General features: G+C 42.1%; 1 protein-coding gene across 4 annotated transcripts in view; it reads right to left on the reverse strand.

Moving 5' to 3' along the window:
• Nucleotides 1-304: 304 nt before the first annotated feature.
• LOC137383883 (C4b-binding protein alpha chain-like) overlaps nucleotides 305-27,034 on the reverse strand; it is a 75,189-nt gene continuing 48,459 nt past the window's right edge. For 2 of the 4 annotated variants that reach the window (XM_068057240.1, XM_068057239.1), the window contains 6 exons: nucleotides 26,079-26,261; nucleotides 12,350-12,412; nucleotides 10,809-10,829; nucleotides 9,537-9,624; nucleotides 7,198-7,321; nucleotides 305-2,306 (listed from right to left, as the gene is read on the reverse strand). In XM_068057240.1, coding sequence (XP_067913341.1) covers nucleotides 7,225-7,321; nucleotides 9,537-9,624; nucleotides 10,809-10,829; nucleotides 12,350-12,412; nucleotides 26,079-26,261 — 452 coding nt within the window. In that variant the 3' untranslated portion in view covers nucleotides 305-2,306; nucleotides 7,198-7,224. Of the gene's footprint in view, nucleotides 2,307-7,197; nucleotides 7,322-9,536; nucleotides 9,625-10,808; nucleotides 10,830-11,819; nucleotides 11,945-12,349; nucleotides 12,413-16,738; nucleotides 16,912-26,078; nucleotides 26,262-27,034 lie in introns of those variants that run through there. The other 2 variants (XR_010977479.1, XM_068057241.1) reach the window with 2 other exon arrangements.

A 27,034-nucleotide genomic window follows, 5' to 3' on the forward strand; every position in this document is an offset into this window, starting at 1 on the left:
CAAAGACTGATGTGCCAAAAAGTTGAATTAAGAAAACCAAACTAGATACATCATAACAACGTGCACTTATATAGAGCCTTTAACATAGTAAAATGTCCCTAGGTGCTTCAAGTTCAGTATTTAAGCATAAACAAAATCCACTATATACAAAGATGAACCACAGTTAATTAGATCCATCAGTGGCAATAGTGGTTGAAAACTAAAATGGCACAAATATAAAATGGTAAAAAAATTAAATTGATATGATCTCTGCTATTAATAAAGTATACTAATTTTTCAGAAGATTCAATAATGAGAAACTAAATCAGATTTGGCATCTTTAATAACAAAAAATCATGTGCTCTGTGTGTCATTGGGAATAAAAAATAAGTTAAATCAAAAACTCAGACATATCACAAACATTTACAGAATTATTCTATGCAGCATTTTGGGGCATTTTAGGTAAAGATAAAATTAAATGTCAACATTGTTAAAATTAACATTCCTTCATTTTCCTCTTTCAAGTCAGCCATTTTGAAACTGGTTCCATTCACTGATGTAATAGTTACACTTGGTTACACAAGATTAACTTCATTTTTTTTAAACAATTAAGCAAAGTTTGACCTCAAAAGTCTTTAAAAATCTGTTCGTACTTGACACATGGGCAACACTGGTAATGCAGTATTTTTTACCTATAGCCTAGTTGCCCTGAAAAAGTAGTGGTGTGTTGCTTTCTTGACGCAACTGTGTTACAACTGAATGGTCTGAGAGTCTACTCAGAAAGAATGAAGAACCGACCACATTGTATGGGACAGGAATCATGTAAAGGGTAGCCCAAGTAGAGTGGCAAATTTTCTTCCTTGAAGGCCATTAGTAAACCAGTTTTGCTCTTTTAAAAGAAATGTAGCAGCTTTCATGGTCATATTCTAATGCTACGGTACGAATTAGCAGATTTACTGAATTCAATTGCATAACTAGTCATTGCATTTATTTCTGATAATCTGCCTTTAACTTTACATACTCAGCTGCTGCATAATAGCTGTGGTGTGCAGGCCATATGAAAGGAACAGTTTTCAAAAGCCAATATGCTATTACCGAATGCAATACCTTTGACAGTTTTGAACTATACATTTGATGGTAGATCGGAAATAAAATGTAGCTCTAAATTGAGAAATTTAACTGGCCCAGGATGCAGGATATAAATATTTTTTCACATTTGTCATAAAAATATTACCAACACAAAAATAGACATTTAAATAAATGGATCATCTTCAAATTTCTAACAACAAAATACTGCACAAAGACTGACAGATCAAGGTGATTCTCAAACCTGAACTGAGTCAAGATCAGCAAAACACTACTACAGGGTAAAAACAGTTTGATTCAGCTTAAAATCAAATGTGTTAAAAGCACATATTAATGCACAATTAACTTTTCAGTGAAATAAAATTCTTTTTACAATGAATGACCTTATCCTCAAATTGCACATCGGAAAATACACCCATGCATCTAATTTTAAAAGAATGTCTCAATAGGGGCAGGAAACAAAGAATAAACATTGAAATGTCATGTTTCAGCATAGTTCCAAATATGGCAAAGAAAGCAGTCTTCCTTTAGGTTAATTATTGCATGGGAAAAAAAAAATCAAGGGTGTATTCTGAAACTTAAGAATAGGCCTTTCCTTTATATTCACTTACAATTCCAATGCTCAGTAAGCAAATTTTTCATGAAGCAACACTTGTACCATATCCAATACAAATTTGAAGAAAAGTCAATAACAAGCTTAGTCTAGCCAAATATCCCACTTTTTTGTTTAAGGCAGTTAACAAGCTACTAAAAAAAAAAATCAACTTCTAGAAAGGACACCAATCAGTAATTCACACAGAAGTCTAAATAAAACTAATAATTCAGTTGTGGCGTATTCACATCCCTACAAACATAACTATCACCAGTGGGTACTAATACATTTAAACAAATTTATTTAAATAACCAATCAAGCTTTTTTAAAAAACAAACTGTGTTCAAATCTAAAACACAACTCAGTGAACATTTTTATAGAGAAACATCTATTTCACTGGTATTTAAAAGGAAAACAATTAACATAGAGTTTTGATTGAAGTGCAATTGCCAAAGTACAACAATGGGATAGAAAATCTGGAAAGAAAACTCTAATTTAGTTCATCTAGAATTAGAGAGAGCTGCATCAAGTTTGCTTTGCAATGAAACAGAGAAGGTAGATGCTTCCATTCATTTGCTCTGAGACAGGATTAACTGAAGTAGGACATTGCCAGAAGCATACATTTAGAATAACAGCTCAGAATTTTGACCTGTAGGGGGGAAAAAATATAGAAAATTAGAAAAGGTCTTAAAATTAGTCAAACTTACAAGCATAAAAAGATGGTGAAACAATAACTGCACTTGGTATAAATACTTCACAGGAGCATTATGAAGCAAAACTGGACACCGAGCTATTTAAGACAAAATTAGGGTGCTTGTCAAAGTGGTAGATTTTAAGGAGCTTCTTAAAAGGAGGAAAAAGAGGTAGAGAGGCCAAGAGGTTTAGGGAGGGAATTCCAGAGCTTTAGGGCCTCAGCAGCTGAAGGTATGAACACCACTAGTGTAGCAATTAAAAGCAGATTTGCTCAAGAGGTCAGAATTAGATAAACACAGATATCTGAGGGTTGGAGGACAATGAGGACCAAAGCCATGAAGGACTTGAAAAGAAGGATGAGAATTTGAAAAAAAGCGTTGCTTGACCAGGAGACAATGTAGGTGAGTAAGCACAACCGTGATGGGTAAATGGGAGTTGCAATGCATGAGGACACAGGCATCAGAGCTTTGGATGACCTCACATTTACAGAGGGGAGACTATGAGAGGTCAGCCGGGAGTGCGTTGGAATAGTCAAGTCCAGTGGTAACAAAGGCATGGATGAGGGTCTCATCAGCAGACGAGCTGAGGCAGGGCCTGAGTTGGGAAATGTTACGGAGGTGGAAATAGGCAGTCCTTGTAGTGGTGCGGATCAGAAACTTATCTTGGAGTCAAATAAAACACCAAGGTTGCGATCAGCTTAATTCTGCCTCATAGATTTGCGAAAGAGAGGAATGGAGGCGGTAACTAGGGACTGGAATCAATGAAGGGCTGAAGACAATGGCTCAAGTCTAGACCAGCATGTCACTCAAACAAACTTCCCATTGCATTCGGTCCATTTGCTCCCTATACATTAGGGAGCGTTGCAGCTTTATTGTTGTTCCTATTTCTAAATAATTAACCTGTAATAACAACCCGCACAATGTCCATTAATACAGCCTTCATCATCTTCCTGCCAAAGTTGCATTCATGCAGAGCTACTCACTGTATCCTCTGATTCAGCCCACTTCTAATCAATTTCTAAAACTCCCAACCTTCCCATCCTTGTGCAGTAATCTCCATTGCGACACTACATCAAAAATGCACTAGAACCTAAACATACGTCATCCGGAGTTAACTTTATCGTACAGATCTGTTAATTTTTCCACAGAACTCCAACAGATTTGTCAGCCATGGTGATCCTCCATTTAAAAAAAGGATGATTCCAAATTAGAAAGTCTCATCAAGGATTATCTTTTGATTGCGATGCCCATTTAAAAAGGCACTCACCCTTCAATTCTTAAATACCACTTTTCTTTCCAATGATTTCCTCAAACAAATGTTTCTGCAGCACCTGTGGAAGAGCCTGTCACTCTAGAATTGGCCTTTATAGCCACTCCAGGCGCTGCTCCACACACCACTGACCACCTCCAGGCGCTTACCCATTGTCTCTCGAGATAAGGAAGCCAAAGAAGAAGAAGATGATTTCCTCAAGATATTCAACAGGGTTTGACCCATTCTATTAATTAAATGTTTAAACATCCTTGTACATAGTCCAGCTGGGCAGGGGTCCTTGCCTTCCTTTAGAATGCTCAGCAAGTCAGCCCTCTTCATTCACAACTTGCATCTTAAGGTCTCATTTCCCTCTTGAAATTCTACCTCCTTAGATTCAACTTTCAGCACCATTATCTCTCAATCTTGGCAATCCCACTCTATGGCCATAATTTTACTGAGCTCCCGATGTTGGGTGGGTGGTGGGGGGGGGGGGGGGGGGGGGGGAAATGGTGGGGGTAGGGGATGGAAGATCATTCCTTCAGCAGCCCGCCACAGAGTCCAACGCCGGGAGTACCAAGCCCAATTTTCCTGGCGGTGGCGAGCCTCTATCTTGGCCCCCTCCCCCCCGAGCGATGGGACCTGGCTTTGAATAGTTAAATAAAATTCACTCCCATCTTACCTTTGGGCTGCGATCTACTGGCAGTCGGCACTCAGACCTTCACTTTCCGTGCAGGGAAATCTGGCACCACAGTGGTGGGGAAGGGGGGGTGCGGGTGGAGCTTTTGATTGTTAGTGCAGCGGGGGCAGAATGTTAGATTTACAGGATAACCAGGGAAAGAGTAGGGCCCATTAGGGACCAAAGTGGCAATGCATGTGTGGAGCCGGAGGATATAGGTGAGGTTTTAAATGATTACTTTTCATCTGTGTTCACTATGAAGAAGGACAATGTGGGTGGAGAGATCAGAGAGGGGGATTGTGATATACTTGAACAAATTAGCATTGAAAGGGAGGAAATATTAGACGTTTTAGCGGGCTTAAACGTGGATAAATCCCCAGGCCCAGATGAGATGTATCCCAGGCTGTTATGTGAGGCAAGGGAGGAGATGGGAGGAGACAGCAGGGACTCTGACACAAATTTTCAAATCCTTTCTGGCCATAGGAGAGGTACCAGAGGACTGGAGGACAGCAAACGTGGTACCATTATTCAAGAATGGTAGCAGGGATAAACCAGATAATTACAGATAATGTGAGTCTAACATCAGTAGTAAGGAAACTATTGGAAAAAATTCTGAGGGACAGGATTAATCTCCACTTGGAAAGGCACGGATTAATCAGGGATAGTTAGCATGGCTTTGTCGGGGGGAGATCATGTCTAACATACTTGAGTGAATTTTTTGAGGTGGTGACTAGAAGTGTAGATGAGGGTAAAGCAGTTGATGTAGTCCACATGGACATCAGTAAGGCTTTTGATATGGTCCCACATGGGAGATTGGTTAAGAAGGTAAGAGCCCATGGGATCCAGGGCAATTTGGCAAATGGGATCCAAAATTAGCTTAGCGGATGGAGGCAGAGGATGACAGTTGAGGGTTGTTTTTGCGAGTGGAGGCCTGTGACCAGTGGTGTACCGCAGGGATCGGTGCTGGGACCCTTGCTGTTTGTAGTGTACATTAATGATTTAGACATGAATATAGGAGGTATTATCAGTAAGTTCACAGATGACACAAAAATTGGTGGTGTCGCAAATAGTGAGGAGGAAAGCCTCAGATTACAGGACGATACAGATGGGCTGGTAAGATAGGCGGAGCAGTGGCAAATGGAATTTAATCCTGAGAAGTGTGAGGCGATGCATTTTGGGAGGACAACAAGGCAAGGGAATATACAATGGATGGTAGGACACTAGGAAGTATAGAGGTGTATTTATCCATAGTTCACTGAAGGCAGCAGCACAGGTAGATAAGGTGGTTAGGAAGGCATATGGGATACTTGCCTTTATTAGCCAAGGCATAGAATGTAAGAGTAACAGTAGGGAGGTTATGATGGAGTGGTATAAAACGCTAGTTAGGCCACAGCTGGAGTACTGTGTGCAGTTCTGGGCACCACACTATAGGAAGGATGTGATTGCACTGGAGAGGGTGCAGAGGAGATTCACCAGGCTGTTGCCTGGGCTGGAGCATTTCAGCTATGAAGAGAGACTGGATAGGCTAGGGTTGTTTTCCTTACAGCAGAGAAGGCTGAAAGGGGACCTGATTGAGGTATACAAAATTATGAGGGGCACTGATAGGGTAGATAGGAAGAAACTTTTTCCCTTAGCGGTGGGGTCAATAACCGGGGCATACACTTAAAGGTAAGGGGCAGGAGGTTTAGAGGGGATTTGAGGAAAAATGTTTTCACCCAGAGGGTGGTTGGAATCTGTAATGCACTGCCTGAAGGGGTGGTAGAGGCAGAAACCCTTACAACATTTAAGAAGTATTTAGATGAGCACTTGAAACACCATAGCCAAAGACTTGCAGGTTGATAGGTAAATTTGCCATTGTAAATTGCCCCTAGTGTAGGTAGGTGGTAGGAGAATTGAGGGAAGGTGGGGATGTGGTAGGGAATATGGGATTAATGTAGGATTAGTATAAATGGGTGGTCGATGGTCGGCACAGACTCGGTGGGCTGAAGGGCCTGCTTCAGTGCTGTATCTCTCTATGACTCATACAAGGCTACGGGCCAAGTGCTGGAAAATGGGATTAGAATAGATAGGTGCTTGATGACCGGCACAGACACGATGGACCGAAGGGGCTGTTTCTGTGCTGTGTAACTCTATGACAGTACTAGTGTAAGGGATGGTGGGAAGGGGTGACTTCTGCACTTTGTTCAGTTTGGTGGGGGGGTGGGGGAGGCGTTGAAGGACAATAGTGGAAGGTAAATATTTTGTGGGGAGGGGAAGGAGGGCAAATACTGCAGTTAATCGTCATTAGGGAGTGGGAAAAGAGTGATAGATTTTGGATCGGAACAGTGGGCAGGGGATGTAACTTTAAAATGCAAGTTAGCCAGCAGGGCTGGCTGCCCTTTAAAAATGGTGCCAGCGCATGGGCAGCTGACACCATTGCCGGTGAGCCCCTTCCATGTGACTGGGGGCAAGCCGGCTGACCGGTGCATTTAAATTAGCTGCTGTGTGCAACATCACGGCAGCATGGCAGTGCCCCCCCCAGCGGTGGGTGCATAAAATCCAGCCCTATGTCTGAGGGCCACAAAGTGCAGCACAGCTGGTGTACAACTGGTCACAAACCCTCTCCTTCCACACGGTGCTGCGGTTAAATTTGTATAGTACCTTCCACGACCTCAGGATGTCAAAGCACTTCACAGCCAACAAAGTAGTCTTCTGAAGTGCAGTCATGATATTAATGTAGGGAAACACAGTAGCCAATATACTCACAGCAGCCAATATACTCACAGCAAGACCCCACAAACAATGAGATATTAATCAGATAGTCTGTTTTAGTAATGCTAAGGGATAAACATCAGCCAAGATCAATATTTAACACTGCACTGGAACAAAGCTGAAAGCATTTAAAGCAGTTTGGAAACTAGAATTTTAAAAAAAAGTTGACCTTTTATAATTTTGACCTCATTAAAAATCATGCTGGGTGATCACGGTACTGAATAAAATTGGCCTCCACTTGGCTTTGATTGGGTTCAGGGTTGATGTGAACCGTCTTACAGGTGTTACATTGTCTGGAAAAGGCAAAAGGTGACAGGCACAAATGAAAATTCAATATATAATGGAGCATATTGTTAATCAAATTTGTAAAATATTAATACAACAGCCCATACACAGCACATACCTAATGTCACTTTATTTAAGAAATAAGTTAATTAAACGTGTTTCTTCAAGACAACTTTGATTGCAAGAGACATTATATGTGAAGAAAAGGAGTGAGAAGGGAGGAAATGGCAAGAAGATTCACAGAATATTGGGAAAGCCTTTTCCTGTCTCCTGTTGAGGAGTGAAAGATATTACAACTTTTCCATATACTCAAATAGTTTTCAAGATGGGACAATGATCAAAATAGAACTGGAGATAACTCGTTTACTGCATCGCAGATGGAGTATTTGAGCTACATTAGGTGTAAGCATAATTTGGGTGGAACGGTATATAATGGTAATTGGTCTATGTTATGACCAGGTGAGAAAGATGTCTAGGGGTCCCTCTTAGCCTTCACCCGGTCTTACCATAACAGGGTTTTATTTTTAAACACACAGTTTTCAGCTCCCCCTTGGTGAATCCTTGTTCACCGTTTTTCAATTATAAGGCAAAGCAACCAGCACTAACAGGTTTTCTTAGGTTTAAAGAAGAAAAATTGAAATTTATTAAACTTGAACGTAAACACTAATTCAGTTGACGCTTACGGATACACGCTAGCATGCATGCGCGCTACACACATGAAAATAGAGACAAAAAAGAGAAGATAAAGTGTAAAAGTTTGAGGCAAAACTTTTGAGGCAAAAGTTCTTCAAGCTCACTGTAGAGTCCTTAGATCTTGCTTTTCATTGGGGCCTAGTATTCTTCTTAAACCTTGTTTGCTACAGGAGACTTTTCTCTCTTGGGGTTCATGTGTCTTCAGTAGATTTGGGGTTCCGTGAGAAAGAGATGGAAGCAGACAGGAGAGGCTGTGGCAAGCCAGCCAGGAGAGGTCTTTTAAGTCCAGGAGCAAACAGACACTCTCAATTCAAACTGTTTGTGCAATTCAGAAAAGCCCCAGTTGCCAAGCAGGTCAGTCATGTGACTAACTGCTCTGACCACGTCTTGGCACTGTGGATTGTATCATCTTAGCAGGGCCTGGAATGTGCTTCCCTGTCTTCAATGTCTGGTGCTCAAAGTCCATTATGGGTTAAATGGATAAGAGGAGTAACCTCTCTTGTCCCTATTGGTATATAAATGTCTTCCAGCCAACTCTGACAACCCTTGTAGCAGGCCTTCTCTCCTTCCCAGCAACAATTTGAAAGTTAATGTACATGTGGCGAAATTAATATGCCTCATTCTTGGCTGTTGGGGGCCCAGCATGACCGTCTAGAAGTGCACAGTTAACAGACTTTTCAAAGACTTGAGATAATAAACAAATGACCAAATTCTGAAAGATCAGAATGACAAAACAGGCAAGCCGACTTCCACTTTCATACTGGCATTTATGCTTGAGGCCCAAATGATTTAAATTACAAGTACGTAAGTTATGCTAAGGAAAGCCATTGAAAATGAATAATGTAGACACAAGATTAGACAAATCACTGATTTACATTTTCATGGGTGCAGGGAATTAAGACAGTTGGTTAGAGCTCATCAGGAAGAAAACCTATAGTCAATTGCTAGCACACATAAAACCAATTAAATGAGAGATTTCCTATGAAAAAGTAGATTTACTTTGGATGTTTCTCAAAGCTAATTTTGCCTCGGTAAGTCAATAAAGCTAAAAAAAAAAGCAAACTAGTGAAAAATAGATTGTGGGAAGAGGGCGGCACAGTGGCGCAGTGGTTAGCACCGCAGCCTCACAGCTCCAGGGACCCGGGTTCGATTCCGGGTACTGCCTGTGTGGAGTTTGCAAGTTCTCCCTGTGTCTGCGTGGGTTTTCTCCGGGTGCTCCGGTTTCCTCCCACAAGCCAAAAGACTTGCAGGTTGATAGGTAAATTGGCCATTATAAATTGTCACTAGTATAGGTAGGTGGTAGGGAAATATAGGGACAGGTGGGGATGTTTGGTAGGAATATGGAATTAGTGTAGGATTAGTATAATTGGGTGGTTGATGTTCGGCACAGACTCGGTGGGCCGAAGGGCCTGTTTCAGTGCTGTATCTCTAATCTAAAAGGAGAAACAAAGAATAGAAAAGGCACAAAGCAGGTTGTATTTATGGTTTTCTAGAAGATGCAAAATAAATATGAATATAAAAGTATCTTACCTTTTCTTATTATAATAGGACAATCCAGCAACACCACCAATACCAACACAAATGCCAATAATACAACTGATAGTAATACCAGTAGTTCCTTAAAGAATACACAAAATTGGACAATTAATGAAACAGAAGTGCTGCATGGAGACGTTTGCACTGTAATTTTTACACTGATTTATAGTGGCAACCTGATTTTCTCAACTGTTTCTGTCCTGAACTTTATTTGAAAGGTGGTGTTTTATTACATGTAAATGCAAATCTAAGAAAGATATGCATGTAGCAAACTTAAAGTTACTTAACAGTAATATTAAAGGTGATTCTACAATCTGGTGCCCAGAATACAATATAATGCTTCCAGAGAATACTTATGAAGTACGGGCTCTGTAAATTCCAGATTTCAGTATCATCTCTATAGAGTGCTCAAGGGCAGTTGGTATATCCAAGGTAAACGTTTTGCAGGTTTTGCTGCAGCCAATTTGTTTTGGAGTTGCAGAACTTATTTTTTCCAGAAAAGGGAAGATTTGCATTTCAGAGTTGAATTTTCTCACTTTCAGCATAAAAGATGAAAAAGTGTAAGGATTTTTCACTATGCAACAAATGGAAAATAAACTTAGCAATGTCCGAAATTAAGAAGACATCTTGAACTAATGACAAAATGGAGGAACTGCCCTACTGAGATAGAAGCATCTCAGGACATGAAGAGGGTGATTTTAATCCCCAAAAAACAGGTGGGATGTTAAAAATTGTAAAAATTTGAAACCCAAACCCAACTCGCCTTGAAACCGTTCATTTCCAGTTTTAACAGTGGCAAAGCGAGAGGAGGATGGCTCATTTAAATATTTTAATGAGGTGTGGGTCTCAGATTTTCTCTCTCTCTAGCGTTAACCCTGGCTGGCTGGGTTTCCTCAGCCTCAGGAAATCTGGCAGCTAAAGGGAGGCAAGGACTGCTGCATGGGAGAGATAAGTGCTTTTCCAGCAGTGCTTGTAGACCAAGAGGAGGAATGCTGCCCTCGACATACTTTCAAGCTAACCTGCTTCCATCCCCATGATCAGACTACCTACACAATAAATTGCATTAGCCTGTCATTGCTTAATACAAATTGACAAAATGACTATCTGGGCTGAAAATTTATATAATTATGTTGATTCCTTGGAATGCCATTTAAAATCTACAATTTAATATACAATTGTGATCCATAGCTTTGACATCAGTGAATACTTAAAAAAGTACAATGCTGTAGCTGTAAAGAAAAACTTGTATTATCCAATTCTCCTTACCAAGGCCTTGTTTGTCTTGTGCTGTAGGATAAATAAGACAGAGATTAAACTGACCGTATACAAATTCACTACAATCTAATGTATGCAATGTTTAAATGGCAAGTCTTCTGTTATCAATAAGACAAGCTTTTGCCTCTTCTATCATATAGAGTGGAGAACTGAGGCAACATTTAACAATGCTGAAGCTAAACTAGAGATTTAAATAAGAAATTTGGAACAGAACTAACTACACTATTTGAATTATATAAGAATGAACGTTTGCACACAACCATTGGTTGAAGAGTGTTGCTGCTCTGTCTGCATTTTAATTTCCCTGATCATTACACTGGAGAATGATAAAAACGACACCTTTGATTCGATAAATGAGAAATGTGCAGAATAACTAAATATTAATATATTAACTAGCAAGATGACATTGATACTTTCTTCTCTTTTCAAAAAACACATACACAGGGACTGATATTCAAAATCATAGGATCATGATCATTCATTCTACCACCTTCCAAAGTAATGTTAAATACTGCAGACCTAAATATGCCAAGTATTGCACCAAAACCAATACCTAGTAAATAGTTGCCAAGCTATCAATTGTTTAAGACAGATTTTCTTGTGCTGTGATAGTATTCTTGAGATACAAAGGCAGAAAAAGATGGGTTCTACGAAGTTACTAACTAGTAACCAGTTAATGATACCTGTATCCAACTAGTCCGTTGTAATTAGAAGTTCTAATAAAATCTTTAAAAAACAGAAGCCGATTTTAATGTATAGTGGTAGCAGAAACAAGGGCAGTATGTCAGCTGCCTGTTATACACTCTGTCCCATTTCGTCATAATGTTCACTTAACAGATAAAGCAATAGCAAACATTAACTAACTTAATGAAGATACTTCTTCCCGCCCCCCCGGCCCCACCAGGATGATGATAGATTGCTTACTCAATTTGGTTGCGCATAAATGTCTAATACAACATTCCCCTTATCTACAGATCTTCTATTAGACAAGAAGTTTGATACCTATACTTGGGTTATTGATGGTAAAGTGGTAGAATTTTTACATTCCAGATGACCAGCACAAATTTCATTCCTGGTCCAATACAGGAAGAGAGTGAGCAGTGAAGTCTGAGGGAGTCATTCATGGACTGTGGAAGGAAAAGACCTAATCATCTGAATTGCCTTCTCTCATCACAAACTCTATGTTGCTTTGCTGCTACAGCAGAAAAAAAAAAGCAAGCCCCATTTTAACGGAATTTTTACGGCCATTTTTCTGCTTGATTTTTATGATCAAAGCATACTGTCAATTTCATCAGTAACACAAAGCCACAACTGCTGCCAAAGAGGTGAATTTGACAAACAACTCTCCATCTATTAATTGTAGAGTAAACTCTGCCTTCTCTATCATCCCAGCTAGGCAGAGGAAATGTGCCAACATTTAACTACATTAAAAGGTTAATTAAAGCTCTACTCTGGGTGATCAAAAGTATCAAAAAGGGGAACAACTGGATGGACATTTATCAAATGAAAATGTATTAAATATTGTACAGTACCATTGGTTAGCAGGGGTTCCTGCTTGGTCTCTCCAACTTTACGAACCAGAGGCATTTTTGTTTCTAGATAGAGAAACATAATTACAGGAATGATACAGCAGGCATAATATATACATTCTGATCCTATAAATATGAACGTTAGGCATACAATTATATAATAAAATTTACGCTCATTTCCTGTTAGAGACTGGAAGCTTGTAATTCATCTACAAGGTTTTAAAACACATTTCATCACTGTAATAGAAAGTCAAGAATCAGATTTATTAAACTTCACAGTTCAGATCTATTCTATGATACCAGCTCTCCCTCTCCATTTATTTTGATCCCAGAAACACTTCCTTGCTGTCAGACTGCCCAACCAACATAAAGTCTTGAATGAGTTACAACTTCCTGCTAAGCAGTGGGAAGACTGAAACCATTTTTTGAGAGTTTGCGACAAATTCCATTCCCTTCACAGTCACATTATATCCTTCTCTAGCCTCACTCAGGTTCAGTGAGACAATGAGGTGTAAAAATTTGTAAGGTTCATAGTTCAGTGGAGAACCAAACTGAATATAGAAAGTACAAAAGGAGACCTAAAAAAGGGAATAAGAGTGGTAAAGAGAGTATGAGAATAGATTAGCAACCAACATTAAAAGGAACTGAAAAGTCTTTTATAAACAAATAGTAAAAGGGTAGTCAAAGGAAGGGTGGGATTATTAGGGACCAAAAAGGAGATCTTCCTGTGGAGGCAGAGGGTACAGTTGAGGTGCTAAATGAGTACTTTGCATCTGTCTTTAGTAGAGATGAGGATACTGCCAAATGCAGTAACAAAAGGAGGATGCTGTAAAGATACTGGATACAATCAAAACTAAAGAGAAGGTATTTAAAAGGTTGGCAGTTCTCAAAGTAGAAAAGTCACCCAGTCCAGATGGGATGCATCCGAGGTTACCGAGGGAAAGAAGGGTGGAAGTTAGAGGTTGGTGCCAGAAGACTGAGGGTTGCAAATGATACTTCCGCTTAAAAAAGGGTAGAGAGAGAGCCCTGCCAAATACAGGCGTCAGCCAAATGTTGAAACTTTGAAACTATGGACGAGATTTTAACTTCATCCAAAATCCATCCAATTACACAGAGTTAAAATCAGGTCCCAGAATCAAGGACAAAATTAATTCGCATTTTCAAAAGCATTGGCTAATAAATGAAAGTCAGCACAGAATTGTTAAAAGAAAATCATGTTTGACTAACTTGATCACGTTCTTTGATGAAGTAACAGAAAGGGTTGATGAGAGTAGTGCAGTTGATTTTCCGTATATGGGCGTATGGGATCTGATTTTAGCTCTGTGCAGGTAGATGGGCTTTGAATGAGTTAAAAGCATGGCCATGAGTTTTGAAAAGGAATTTGACAAAGTACCATACAATAGACTTGTTAGCAAAATTAAAGCCCATGGGATTAAAGGGTCAGTGGTAGCAAGGATATAAAATTGGATAATGGCAGAAAGCAGCAAGTATTGGTGAACGGATGTTTTGTAGTCTAGAAGGAAGAATGCAGAGGTCAGTATTAGGACCACTGCTCTTTTCGATATGTATTAATGACCTGGACTTGAGTAAACAGGCCATAATTTCAAAGTTTGCAGATGATACAAAACTCCAAAATATAGTCAACTATGAAGAGGATAGTAATGGACTTCAGGAGGATGTAGACAGACTGGTAAAATAGACGTGGCAGATGAAATTTAACAAAGTGTGCAGTGATACATTTTGGTAGGAAGAACAAGAGAGGCAATCTGAACTAAATTGTAAAATTTAAAAGGAAGGTGCAAGAACAGAGAGGCCTGGGGGTGTACGTAAACAAATCTTTGAAGGTGGCAGGACAAGTTGAGAAGGCTGTCAATAAAGGTGTGATCCTTGGCTTTATTAGTAGATGGGTAAAAGCAAAGAAGTTATGCTAAACCTTTATAAAAGTTAAGTCTCAGCTGGACATGACACTCAAGAAAGGACGTCAATGTCATGGAGAGGTTGCAGAAGAGATTTAGTAGAACGGTACCAAGGATGAGGAACTTTAGGTATGTGGAGACACAAGAGATGATGTTCTTCTTAGAGCAGAGATTTAAGAGGGGTTTTAAGTGTAAATAAGGAGAAACTTTCCAGTAGGAGGTTTCGGATAACCAGAGAACACAGATTGAAGATGATCGATAAAAGCATCAGGGGCAGCATTAGGAAACATTTGCCACAGCTAGCAGCTGTGATCTGGAATGCACTGTTTGACAGAGTGGTGGAAGCAAATTCAATAGTAACATTCAAAAGAGAATTGAATAAATACTTGAAGGGAAAATAATCTGCAGTGCAATGGCGTGCACGCAGGGGAGTGAGATTAGCTGGATAGTTCTACCAAAGGGCCAACACAAACATGGTGGGTTAAACAGTCTTCTCTGCTGCATCATTTTATGTAATCCTGCTGTCCTGTTGAAACTATGGGCTGAGTTTTCAGTCCCTGCTGGGGAACAAAAATACTGGCACTGAGCATCGTGCTGGTTTCCCAATACTGACGAGTTTCACCATGCCGGGGTGGATGGTAACCCCGCGATGCTGCCTAATCCATTAAGGTGGCCAATTAATATTGTTAAAGAGCTCATTAAAAGCTCATTAAAAGCTCATTAAATGGCATGTCCTGATTTTCATGGGGGTGCACAGGCTGCATGCGCTGTCTGGGGCTACTAGCTGAATGGAGGCAGACACACAGTGGGAAGCCAGCCATGGCAGTCCCAGGGAATTAGCTGGGCCCCACAAAAGGGTGAAATGCGCAGAGGGGGATTTGGCCAATGGGAAATAGGTGCATTTGGCTCAGCAGAGGTGGCGGGGAGAATGGAAAGTGCAGGGGGTTCACCACCCTCCTGGCATCTCAGGGGCGTTAAGAGGTGGGGGCAAGACTGCCAGTCACAATTGGGGGGCCACCTGAGCACAAGGAAGGCTGCAGCTGGAGATCAGAAGCAACACCCTCTGCAAGAAGGGCTGGGCCTTAGACATCAGGAGGGCAGAGGAGAGGAATGAGGCGCAAGGACACAGAGGCCATACTCTCAACTTAGGATTCACCGGAAAAGGAGCTACCCTGAGATGACCAAGAACCACAGAGGCAGGAAACTGCAATTCTCCAGAGAGACAGACACAGAGATTTGTGCCCTTGTTGCTGAAGACCTCACATCTTGCAGCACTGCTCCACATGCCCTGTCAGTATCTGTCAAAATCACTGTGGCCTTGAACCTCTTCGCTTCAGGCTCCTTCCTTGGATCAGCTGTGGACCTTGATGGCATCTCACAAATGGCTGCATACTAAACGCCCTATTTGCGAAAGCTGGATATTACATTCAATTCTAGGTCGATGCGGCCTCGCAAGCACAGAGGGAAATGGGTTGCGCCTCCATCGCTGGATTTCCCCCAAATGCAGGGCATCATCGACTGCACCCATGTAGCCATCAAGACACCAACTGACCGCCTAACAAGACTCATCATCACGAAGGGGTCCACTCCCTCAACATTCAGCTGTTTTGAAACCACGAGCTTCCTCCATGCGTGTGATTGCTTTCCTGGCATCTGTCATGATTCCTTCATCTGCTGCCAGTCCAGGCTGCCACAGCTCTTCACTCCACCCCCCAAACTATGTGGATGGTTTCTAGAGGACAAGGGATATCGCTTGAAGAGGTGGCTACTCACCCCTCTACAAAAGCCAGAGACAGAGGAACAGAGGCGCTACAACCGCAGCCATCTGCTCACAAAGACCACCATTGAGCAGGCTATTGGGCTTCTGAAGATGTAGTTCCTGCACCTGGATGGTCGGGTGGCACTGTGCAGTATACACCTGCAAGGGCCAGGCTCGTTTTGGTGGTCTGCTGCGCACTCCATAACATGACCCTCCAGAGAATTGTGCAGCTTGAATAGGGTGGGACCCTGTAAGGACACAGTTCAATCGGAGGAAGAGGAGGAGCAGGGCGTTGAAGAGGAGGAGGAAGAGAGAAAGAGGGGAAGATGTAGAACACCGAGATGCCCTGGTTGCACAGGGAGGTGGCCGGGCCCAACATGGGGATTGAGGGTCTCATCAGGATGCCATCGTCAGGGATCATCTTATTCAGGCACGTTTCAAGTGAGCTCCTCTGACCCAGGAAGAATGGAATGGTGTGGAACTCACTTTGAGCTGGCTGTGCTAACATTCCCATTGAAGACGCAGTCTAGACCATGTAAACTCTTACTGCCAATGAACAATGTACATTCGCCTGGAGGTTTCACGATCACCGTTGACATACCGTTGCTTCACCATTTCACACCTTTTGTCGTGCCATTAATAAAAGGAGGCTCACACAGCTGACTTCAAATGTCAATTTTTACATTGTGCTCACAAAGAAAAATAGTGCACAGTTACAGGAAAAAGACACCCCAGTGATCCACTCAGTGCTGTGTGTGACACGGTGGCCTCCGCTCTCAGCCACTTCTACACGGTGCGCCCTTTGTGACTTCGGTGTAGGTGAAGGCAGCCTGCTCACTTGTCTCTGCCAGACAGGGATCCACAGTCTGGGCCCTCTCCTGACCATTCTCCTGAAAAAGGACAAAAAAAAAGTGCGATAAGGCACTGCTGCCATCTATGACCACTGCCAGCTACTCCTGTTTATTAGAAGCTGCAAAAGTTTCAGAGCTGGCAGGTGCTCAGCAGCACACCCTCCTCGCACGTTCAAACCAGCATGCCCCGAGGCTCCTCAGTTGGGCGCATCTGCTGGAGGATGAATAAACAGAGGCCGATCCTGAGGGCGGGAGTTGCATTCACCTTGCCAAAACGTATCAGGTTATTGAACCTCTTCCAACACCAGATCCAACTTCTTCGCAACACACTTATTCTGCTGACTATCAGATATCTCTATCTAGGCGTTGTTAATCATAGAATGGCTACAGCACAGAAGGAAGCCATTCAGCCCATCATGTAGGTGGTTGTGCCCTGATATCTCTACACAGGTCCAAATTCTACCACTTTTTGGATATTTTCAAACAATTCCGGACATTGACATCTAACAACTGATGAGAGTAATGCATTCGGTTCCACTGTGTAACTACCATCTCATTAGCTACTGCGTGTGTAGAATAGATCAACCTTTCTACATTCAAAATTTCGTCATTGACAGTTTTTAAAAAGCTATGCAACTCCACTGGATTAAATAAGGTTCAATTAAAATATAGACTGAATAAATAATGTATATAAAAACCCCAATATTTTCCTCTTTTCTATTCATTAACCTTTCACAGTTCATTGCAATCTATGTGCTGGATGCATAACTCATGTAGCTCAAGTTCTTTACGCCAAAGCCAACCAAACCTTCAACAATTCTAATTTTTGCGCCTCAGAAGCAGTTAACAATAATCTGACAGTGCTACTGGGTGAAGGAGCTGAAAAGCAAGAGTCACTGCTCAGCATGAGGGATCACAGCACCGATGAACAGAGCAGGCAGACTGTATAACAAAACATTTTCAGCAGGGTAAATGCTGTTTTGACATGGGATGACATAAGAACGACATTCTATGACTTGATGCAGGACGTAAAATAAGTACAAAATCTTAAAGAAGTGATGTATTTTACAATGCAGTGCGAGTACCTGTAACTTTCTGGCAGTTCAGTAATATACTGGGGCCGATTTTTGTTTGACAGAAATCTGGTGGGTAGAGTGTTGTTGGAGAGGGGCCTATTTTCATGTTCGAACTTTGTTACAATAATATTGGCAAGCATCCAGCACTGAGTGAGTTCTGCCAGCTTGCTGATTGGAGGACTGGGTGAGGGAAATTCATTGGCTCCTCTAGAGATGAGCCATTTGGAAACAAACAAACTTATTAGCGAGAGACAGCATGGTTTTGTGAAGGGGAGGTCGTGTCTTACTAATTTGATTGAGTTTTTTGAGGAAGTGACAATGATGATTGATGAAGGAAGGGCAGTGGATGTTATCTATATGGACTTTAGTAAAGCCTCTGACAAGGTCCCGCATGGCAGGTACAAAAGGTGAAGTCACACGGGATCAGAGGCGAGCTGGCAAGATGGATACAGAACTGGCTCGGTCATAGAAGACAGAGGGTATCAGTGGATGGGTGTTTTTCTGAATGGAGGGAAGTGACTAGTGGTGTTCCGCAGGGATCAGTGCTGTGACCTTTGCTGTTTGTAGTATATATAAATGATTTGGAGGAAAATGTAGCTGGTTTGATTAGTAAGTTTGCGGACGACACAAAGGCTGGTGGAGTTGCGGATAACGATGAGGATTGTCAGAGGATACAGCAGGATATAGATCGGTTGGAGACTTGGGCGGAGAAATGGCAGATGGAGTTGAATCCAGACAAATGTGAGGTAATGCATTTTTGAAGGTCTAATGCAGGTGGGAGATATACAGTAAATGGCAGAACCCTTAGGAGTATTGACAGGCAGAGAGATCGGGGCATACAGGTCCACAGGTCACTGAAAGTGGCAATGCAGGTGGATAAGGTAGTCAAGAAGGCATACGGCAAGCTTGCCTTCATCGGTCGGGGCATAGAGTATAAAAACTGGCAAGTCATGTTGCAGCTGTACAGAACCTTAGTTAGGCCACACTTAGAATATTGCGTGCAATTCTGGTCGCCACACTACCAGAAGGACGTGGAGGCTTTGGAGAGGGTACAGAGGAGGTTTACCAGGATGTTGATGGTCTGGAAGGCATTAGCTATGAGGAGAGGTTGGAAAAACTCGGATTGTTTTCACTGGAACGACAGAGGTGGAGGGGCAACACAATAGAGGTTTACAAAGTTATGAGTGGCATGGACAGATAGTCAGAAGCTTTTTCCCAGGGTGGAAGAGTCAGTTACTAGGGGACATAGGTTTAAGGTGCGATGGGCAAAGTTGAGGGGATGTGCGAGGCAAGTTTTTTTTTTTTTACACAGAGGGTGGTGAGTGCCTGGAACTTGCTGCCAGGGGAGGTGGTGGAAGCAGATGCGATAGCGACATTTAAGAGATATCTTGACAAATACATGAATAGGAAGGGAATAGTGGGATATGGGCCCCGGAAGTGCAGAAGGTATTAATTTAGGCAGGCATCAAGATCGGCGCAGGCTTGGAGGGCCGAATGGCCTGTTCCTGTGCTGTACTGTTCTTTGAGCCAGAAGTGGTGGTCTTTTTAATGACTGTTGGCTCTGCCGCTTAATAGTCAATTACAAAATTGAATAGGATTCCAATGTCAGTTACGACTGCAGTAGCTGGACTGACTCCCATTGACCTCACTTTTTCTGGGCTTCCTTGGTGCTATCCTTAGTCAAGTACTGAATATTGAGAACAGCTACTCTAATCTCTCCTTCAGCATTCATCTCTGGTGTCCGGATTAAGGCCATGGTGAGGTCTGGACTGGATTTATTTTGGAGTACCCAAATTGAGCAGGTTATTGGTGGGCAGGTGCCTGCGGCAGGCCTCCATAGAATCAAAGAATGTTTACAGCAGAGAAGGAGGCCATTTTGCCCATTGTGTCTATGCCTGCTCTCTGCAAGAGCAACTCACCTAGTTCCACTCCCCTGCCTTTTCCCCAAAGATCTGCAATTTTTTTCTTTTCAGATAATTATCCAGTTCTCTTTTGAAGGCCAGGATTGAATCTGCCACCATCACAACCTCAGGCAGTGGATTCCAGATCCTAACTGCTGTGTAAAAAGGTTTCTCCTCATGTTTTTGCTCCTTTTGCCAATCACCTTAAATAAGAATCCTCTGGTTGTTGATCGTTCAGCCAATGGGAACAGTTTCTCCCGGTGTACTATGTCCAGACCCCTCATGATTTTGAGCAGCATTATCATATCTCCTCTAAATCTTCTCTTGTTCAAGGAGAACAGACCCAGCCTATCCATGTAACTGAAGTTCCTCTGAAGGTTGATAAGTCCCTGGTACCTGGTATTTTATATCCCAGGGTGTTGAAAAAGACGTAGCTATGGAGATAGTGGATGCATTGGTGAGCATCTTCCAAACCTCTATAGATTCTGGAACGGTTCCTGAAGATTGGAAGGTAGCAAGTGTCACTCCACTATTTAAGAAGGGAGGGAGAGAGAAAACAGAAAACTACAGACCTGTTAGCCTTACATCAGTAGCAGGGAAAATGTTAGAATCGATTCTAAAGGATGTGATAAGTGGACACTTGGATAATAAATGATCTGATTGGGCATAGTCAACATGGATTTAAGAATGGGAAATCATGTTTGACGAATCTGTTGGAGTTTTTTGAGGATGCTACTAACAGAATTGATAAAGGGGAGCCAGTCGACATAGTATACTTGGATTTCAAGAAGGCCTTTGATAAAGTCCCCACAGGAGGTTGGTTAGCAAAATTAAGGCACATGGAAAATAAGGTAATATATTGGCATGGATTAAGGATTGGTTAACAGGCAGAAAACAGTGTAGGAATAAACGAGTCATTCTCGTGTTGGCAGGCTGTGACTAGTGGGGTACTGCAAGGATCAGTACTTGGGCCCCAGCTGTTCACAATATAGATCAATAATTTGGATGTGGGGAACAAATGTAATATTTCCAAGCTCGTGGATGGCACAAAACTAGGTAGGAATGTGTGTTGTGAGGAAGATGCAAAGCGGCTTCAAGGGAATTTGGACAGACTTAGTGAGTGGGCAAGAATGTGGCAGATGGAATATAATGTGGAAAAATGTGAGGTTATCCATTTTGGTAGGAGGAACAGAGGTGCAGAGTATTTCCTAAATGGTAAGAGATTAGAAAGTGTAGATGTACAAAGGGACCTGGGTGTCCTCGTCAATAAGTCACTGAAAGCTAACATGCAGGTGCAGCAGGCAATTAAGAAGGCTAATGGTGTGTCAGCCGTTATCGCAAGAGGATTTGGGTACAGGAGTAGTGAAGTCTTGCTTCAATTGTATAGAACCTTGGTTAGACTGCACCTGGAGTACTTTATGCAGTTCGAGTCCCCTTACCTTAGGAAGAATATTGTTGTCATAGAGGAAGTGCAACGAAGGTTCACCAGACTTGCTCCCGGGATAGCGGGACTGTCCTATGAAGAGAAACTGGGGAAACTGGGCTTGTATTCTCTAGAGTTGCGAAGAACGAGAGGTGATCTCATTGAAACCTACAAAATACTTAAAGGGATAGACAGGGTAGATGCAGGTAAGACGTTTCCCTTGGTTGGGGAGCCAAGAACCAGGGGACACAATTTCAAAATAAGGGGAAGCCACTTAGGACTGAGATGAGGAGAAATTATTTTACTCAGAGGGTTGTGAATCGTTGGAATTCTCTACCCCAGAGGTCTGTGGAAGCTCAGTCATTAAGTATGTTTAAAGTAGAGATTTTTAAATACCAATGACAGAAAGGGATATAGGGATAGTGTGGGAAAAAGGCATTAAAGTGGATGATCAACCATGATCGTATTGACCTGCGGGGCAGGCTCGATGGGCTGAATGGCCAACTCCTGCTTCTATGTTCCTCATCCCGGGAACCATTCTAGTCAATCTTCTCTACACTTCCTTTAATGCCTTAACATTCCTCTGAATAAAGGCCTGCTACCCGATCCGAACCCACAACGTGTCGGGTTTGGGCCCGACACACACGGTAAGTGCTCTGCCGGTTAAGTATTAAAAATAAAAACATACCCGAGCTGGGAGTCCGGGATGAAACTGAGTCTGTGTGGTGAGCAAGTGACGTCATCATGCATGCGCTGCAGCTTCGTGGAGCTTCCCAGTAGGAAGGTAAGCAAAGGGATGGTCGGGTTGGGTCGAGTCGGGGATTGGGCTCGGGTCGGGGTAGGCTCGGGTACACTGTGGATCGGTCGGGTTTGGGTCAGGTTCTTTTTCCTGACCTGAGCAGGCCTTTACTTCTGAAGGTGTGATCCCCAGAACTGGACACAATATTCCGGTCGAGGCTGAACCAATGTTTTATACAGATTTATCATAACTTTTTTGTTTTTGTACTCTATGCCCCTATTAATAAAGCCCAGGATCCTATATGCTTTATTAACTGCGTTCTCAACTTGCCCTGCAACCTTCAATGATTTGTGCACATATACCCCCAGGTCCCTATGCTCCTGCACCCCTTTTAGAATTGTACCCTTTAGTTTATATTGCTTCTCCTTGTTATTCCTACCAAAATGAATCACTTCACACTTTTCTGCATTAAATTTCATCTGCCACTTGTCCACCCATTCCACCAACCTGTTTATGTCGTCCTGAAGTGTATCACTATCAACCTTACAGTTCATTATACTTCCAAGTTTTGTCTCATCTGCGTATTTTGAAATTATGCCCTGTACACCCAAGTCAAGGTCATTAATATACATCAAGGAAAGCAGGGGTCCTAACCCCACAACATACCTTCCTCCAGTCCGAAAAACAACCGTTCAAAACTATGCTCAGTTTCCTCTCACTCAGCCAATTTTACATCCCTTTTATTCCATGAGCTCTAACTTTGTTGACAAGTATGTTATGTGGCACTTTATCAAATGCCTTTTGGAAGTCCATGTACACCACATCAACTGCATAAACCTCATCAACCCTCTCTGTTATCTCATCACAAAATTCAAGTAAGTTATTCAAACATGATTTGCCCTCAACAAATCTGTGCCGGCTTTCCTTAACTAATTCACATTCGTCCAAGGGACTATCACTTTTGCGCCTAATTATCGTTTCTAAAAGCTGTTCCACCATTGAGGTTAATCTGACCGGCCTGTAGTTGCTGGGCTTGTCCTTGCACCCTTTTTTGAACAAGGGTGTAATATTTGCAAATCTCCACTCTTCTGGCACAACACCTGTATCTAAGGAGGAACGGAAGATTATTGCCAGTGCCTCCACAATTTCCACCCTTACTTCTCTAAGTATCCTTGCATGCATCACATCTGGTCCTGGTGACATATCAACTTTAAGTACAGCCAGCCTATCGAATACCTCTTCCATCAATATTTAGCCCATCCAGTGTCTCAACTACCTTCTCTTTTACCATGACTTGGGCAGCATCTTCTTCCTTGGTAAAGACAGGTGTAAAATAATCACTTAACACCTCAGCCACGCTCTCTGGCTACATGTGTAAATCCCTCTTTAGGTCCCTAATCGGTCCCAATCTTCCTTTTACCACCATTTTACTATTTATGTGTCTATAGAAGACTTATAGATTTCCTTTTATGTTAGCTGCAAGGTTCTTCTCCTGCTCTATATGTGCTTCTCCTTTTTTGTTTTATCACTTGTCCCTAAAGCTTCTATATTCAGCCTGGTTCTCAATTGTATTATAGGAAAACAGTACTTAGGAGCAGGAGAAGGCCATTTGCCTCGTCAGGCCTGCTCTGCTATTCGATAAGAACATGGCTGATCTGGTTGTTGTTTCTACCAGACATCTGCCATATGCACCCTTTTTCTGTTTCATCTTACTCTCTATCTCTTTCGTCATCCAGGCAGCTCTGGATCTGTTTGCCCTACCTTTCCCCCATTGTGGGAATGGACCTTGACTTTCCCGAACTAGTTTCTCTTTAAAAGCAGCCCATTGTTCAGTTACAGTTTTGCCTTCCAATCTTTGATTCTAATTTATTTGGGCCAAATCCGTTCACACTCCATTGAAGCTGTCCCTCCCCAATTAATTATTTTTACTCTGGATTGCTCCTTGTCCTTTTCCATAGCTAACCTAAACCTCAAGGTGCTATGGTCACTGTCCCCTAAATGCTCCCCTACTGACAGCTGATTCACTTGGCCCATCTCATTCCCCAGAACAAAATCCAGCAATGTCTCCTTCCTCAGACTGGAAACATACTGATGTAGAAAATTCTCCTGAACAGAGTCTGGGAGGGTGGCCTTCTCCTGCCACCCTTAGGAAAGAGGACCTCCCTCCTCTCCCTTATGGCCTCCAGGAAGACCTCTAGGTCCGCATTAGAGATTCGAGGGGCTGCCCTGCCCCCAGCTCCAGGCTCCTGGTTCTCCTGATATTCCATGTTGTTCTCAATCTAATATCTTCTAAACTGAAGCTACAGCACTCAGACGGCAGCCATAGTAATAGCTGCCGTGGTCTGTTTAAATCAGGCCCGCACTTGAGCACCCCTGCCTCCGCAACCGCTAACTGGTCGCCAAACCCGTCTCCATGCAGAAATATTAGGGAAAAACTACTGCGTCAAGGGAGCTCACTCCCTCAACACCTATCTACAGTCAAAACCCTCATCCATAACTTTGTCGTGTCCAGGCACTACTATTCTAATCCTTTTGTTGGTCAGCTTTCCTTCTTCCACACTCCATAAATTTCAGCTCATCCTCTGCTGCCTGTATCCTATCCCACAGCAAGTTCCACTTACCCATCACACATGTACTCATTTGGCTCAACTCCTCAAATTTAAAATTTTCATCTTCATGTTTAAATCACAGCTTGGCCTTGGTACTCCGTATTTTTAACCTTCACCATCTCTAACCTTTGCCAACCCTACAACCTTCCATGAACTCTGCAGCCCTCCAACTCCCTTTGCCTCACCATTGACAGCCATGCCTTCAGCATCTAGTTGCTATGCCCTGAAATTCCCTCCCTCTTGTCTTTTAAGATCTTCCCTAAAACCCACCTCTTTGGCCAAATTTTAGTAACTGCTATTAATGTCTCTTTGCTTGGTTTGGCGCCAATTTGTCGTCAGATTAGGCTTCTGTTATTTAGCTATGAAGCTTTTTTTTAACAAAAGTGCAAAAGGCATTATATGAATGCAAGTTCTGATGGTTGCTGTTCTTGTGAAATAGCTCAGTTGTAACAGTTAACTCTCCTGCTTGTTTTCTTGATGTTTACTGATGTCCAAAATAAAAACTGACTTTTACTGATTTAACTCTGGTATTTGGGCTCTAATTTCCTCCCAATCAATTTTCCCCTGGCTTATCTTAAAATGCACTAGGAGCCTATTTTTGTATCAGTAATGAAAAAGGTCATTAGACAGTTATTGATTCATTCAAATGCAAATTAGATGCATTTTTTTTTCCAGAGAATAGCATTTTGGGATTTGTTGAGTCATTTGGTAAGTGGAGATAACAGGTAACTTTTGACCTATGATTTCCAAAATCTATGATTCTAAGCTCTATCACTGAGACTTTCCTCATGTCATTTCTGGATCTGAAGCAACTGATAGGTTTGGTTAGTCAACATCTCCATCATAGCTGTATCATGCGCTTACCAGGATAGTAGACAATGAACTAGGGGGACGTTGGTATTTTTTGTCTAGCTATTTCAATACTTATAATGTTAATCATGGTGCATATTGGAGAGGATAGCTGCTCTAATGTCTCCTCTCCATGAAACACAAGTTCATTGGAAGTACGTGGCAGATTTGACCCATGTTGACAAAATAGTTGTTCTGCTGAGAAATGAGACTGGAGCTGCCACACACTGCTACAACATCTTGAAGAACTGGTACTTCTGAAGCAGAGGGGAAACAGCACCAATTCTCTTATCTGAAGACTTTCACAAAGAACAAAGGCTAGACTCCTAAATCCCTTTTCCCACAGTAGTAATTGAGATTCTCCATTTGCAGGATGGTCTCGGACTTTTGCATTTTGACCAATTAGGGCATATCCTTTACCAATCCTCCATACTTTAAGTGAACAGGAAAACACTAAAATTTCACTGTAAACTCTCCATAGGAGGGAAGAGGAGCACATCAAGGCCAACCAAGAAAAAAATCACCTCACATTTATAACTGCAACAGACCTGAGGGAAAGCTCACCTCATTTCTTTTGAGCTATCCTCAATTCAAGAAATAGTTACTCACTTTTGCAGGTAGGTGGTGCTGGTGCAAATGTATTGTTGTCTTTACATTCAATCACACTCTTGCCAACCATTTCAAAACCTTCATTACAGATGAAGCTGATGTTCTCCTGATATTTGTATGTAGGTCCAAATCCTGCCACTATTCGGCCATTTGCTGGCAGTTCAGGACGATGACATTCAACAACTACCAAAAAGCAATGCATTAGTTATCCAGTAGAGACTGTCTGTTCTTATGATACTCTCAAAGTTGATCTGCACCACAACTGAGTACTGCTTCCATCCTATAAAACAGATTTGTGGAAATTAAATTTAAAAAACCTCCTTATTAAGGCCATTAAATCAAATTGCAGCGGACCGTTTGGAGAACAATTCGCCATTTCCAGTCCTTGAATTTTTTTTTGCATTGGGCGTATGATAGTTGTGGGACGGAGGAAGCGTACTTGAAATTGGACTTACTTTTGAATAACCAACAGACTGGTAGTGGGAAAATCTAAACAGTAATTTTACCACCTTAATAAATACTACTCCTCTCAAGTCCATTCAAATTCACTGCCAAGCACAGGATTAAGTGTCAAGATTAATACAATTGTTTCATAGAGGCAGTTTTTGTGCATCAAAATCTTAGAAAACAGACCAATTTACAGGATGGCAAAAACTGACTAGAACACAATGGCTGCAGTGTACCATCTACAAGATAGACTACAGCAACTCGCCAAGGCTTCTTCGACAGTACCTTTCAATTTGATGGGCCGAATGGCCACCTTCTGTGCCGTAAATGACTCTGACATGTGACCTCTACCGCCTAGAAGAGGCATGGGAAATCCAGCAAGTTCCCCTCCAAGTCACACACCATCCTGACTTAGAAATATTCCTTCACTGTCGCTGGGTCAAAAACCTGGAACTCCCCAACAGCACTGTGGGTATACCTACACATGGACTGCAGCGGTTCAAGAAGGT

This window comes from Heterodontus francisci, chromosome 25 (assembly GCF_036365525.1).
Source record: "Heterodontus francisci isolate sHetFra1 chromosome 25, sHetFra1.hap1, whole genome shotgun sequence".
NCBI lineage: Eukaryota > Metazoa > Chordata > Chondrichthyes > Heterodontiformes > Heterodontidae > Heterodontus > Heterodontus francisci.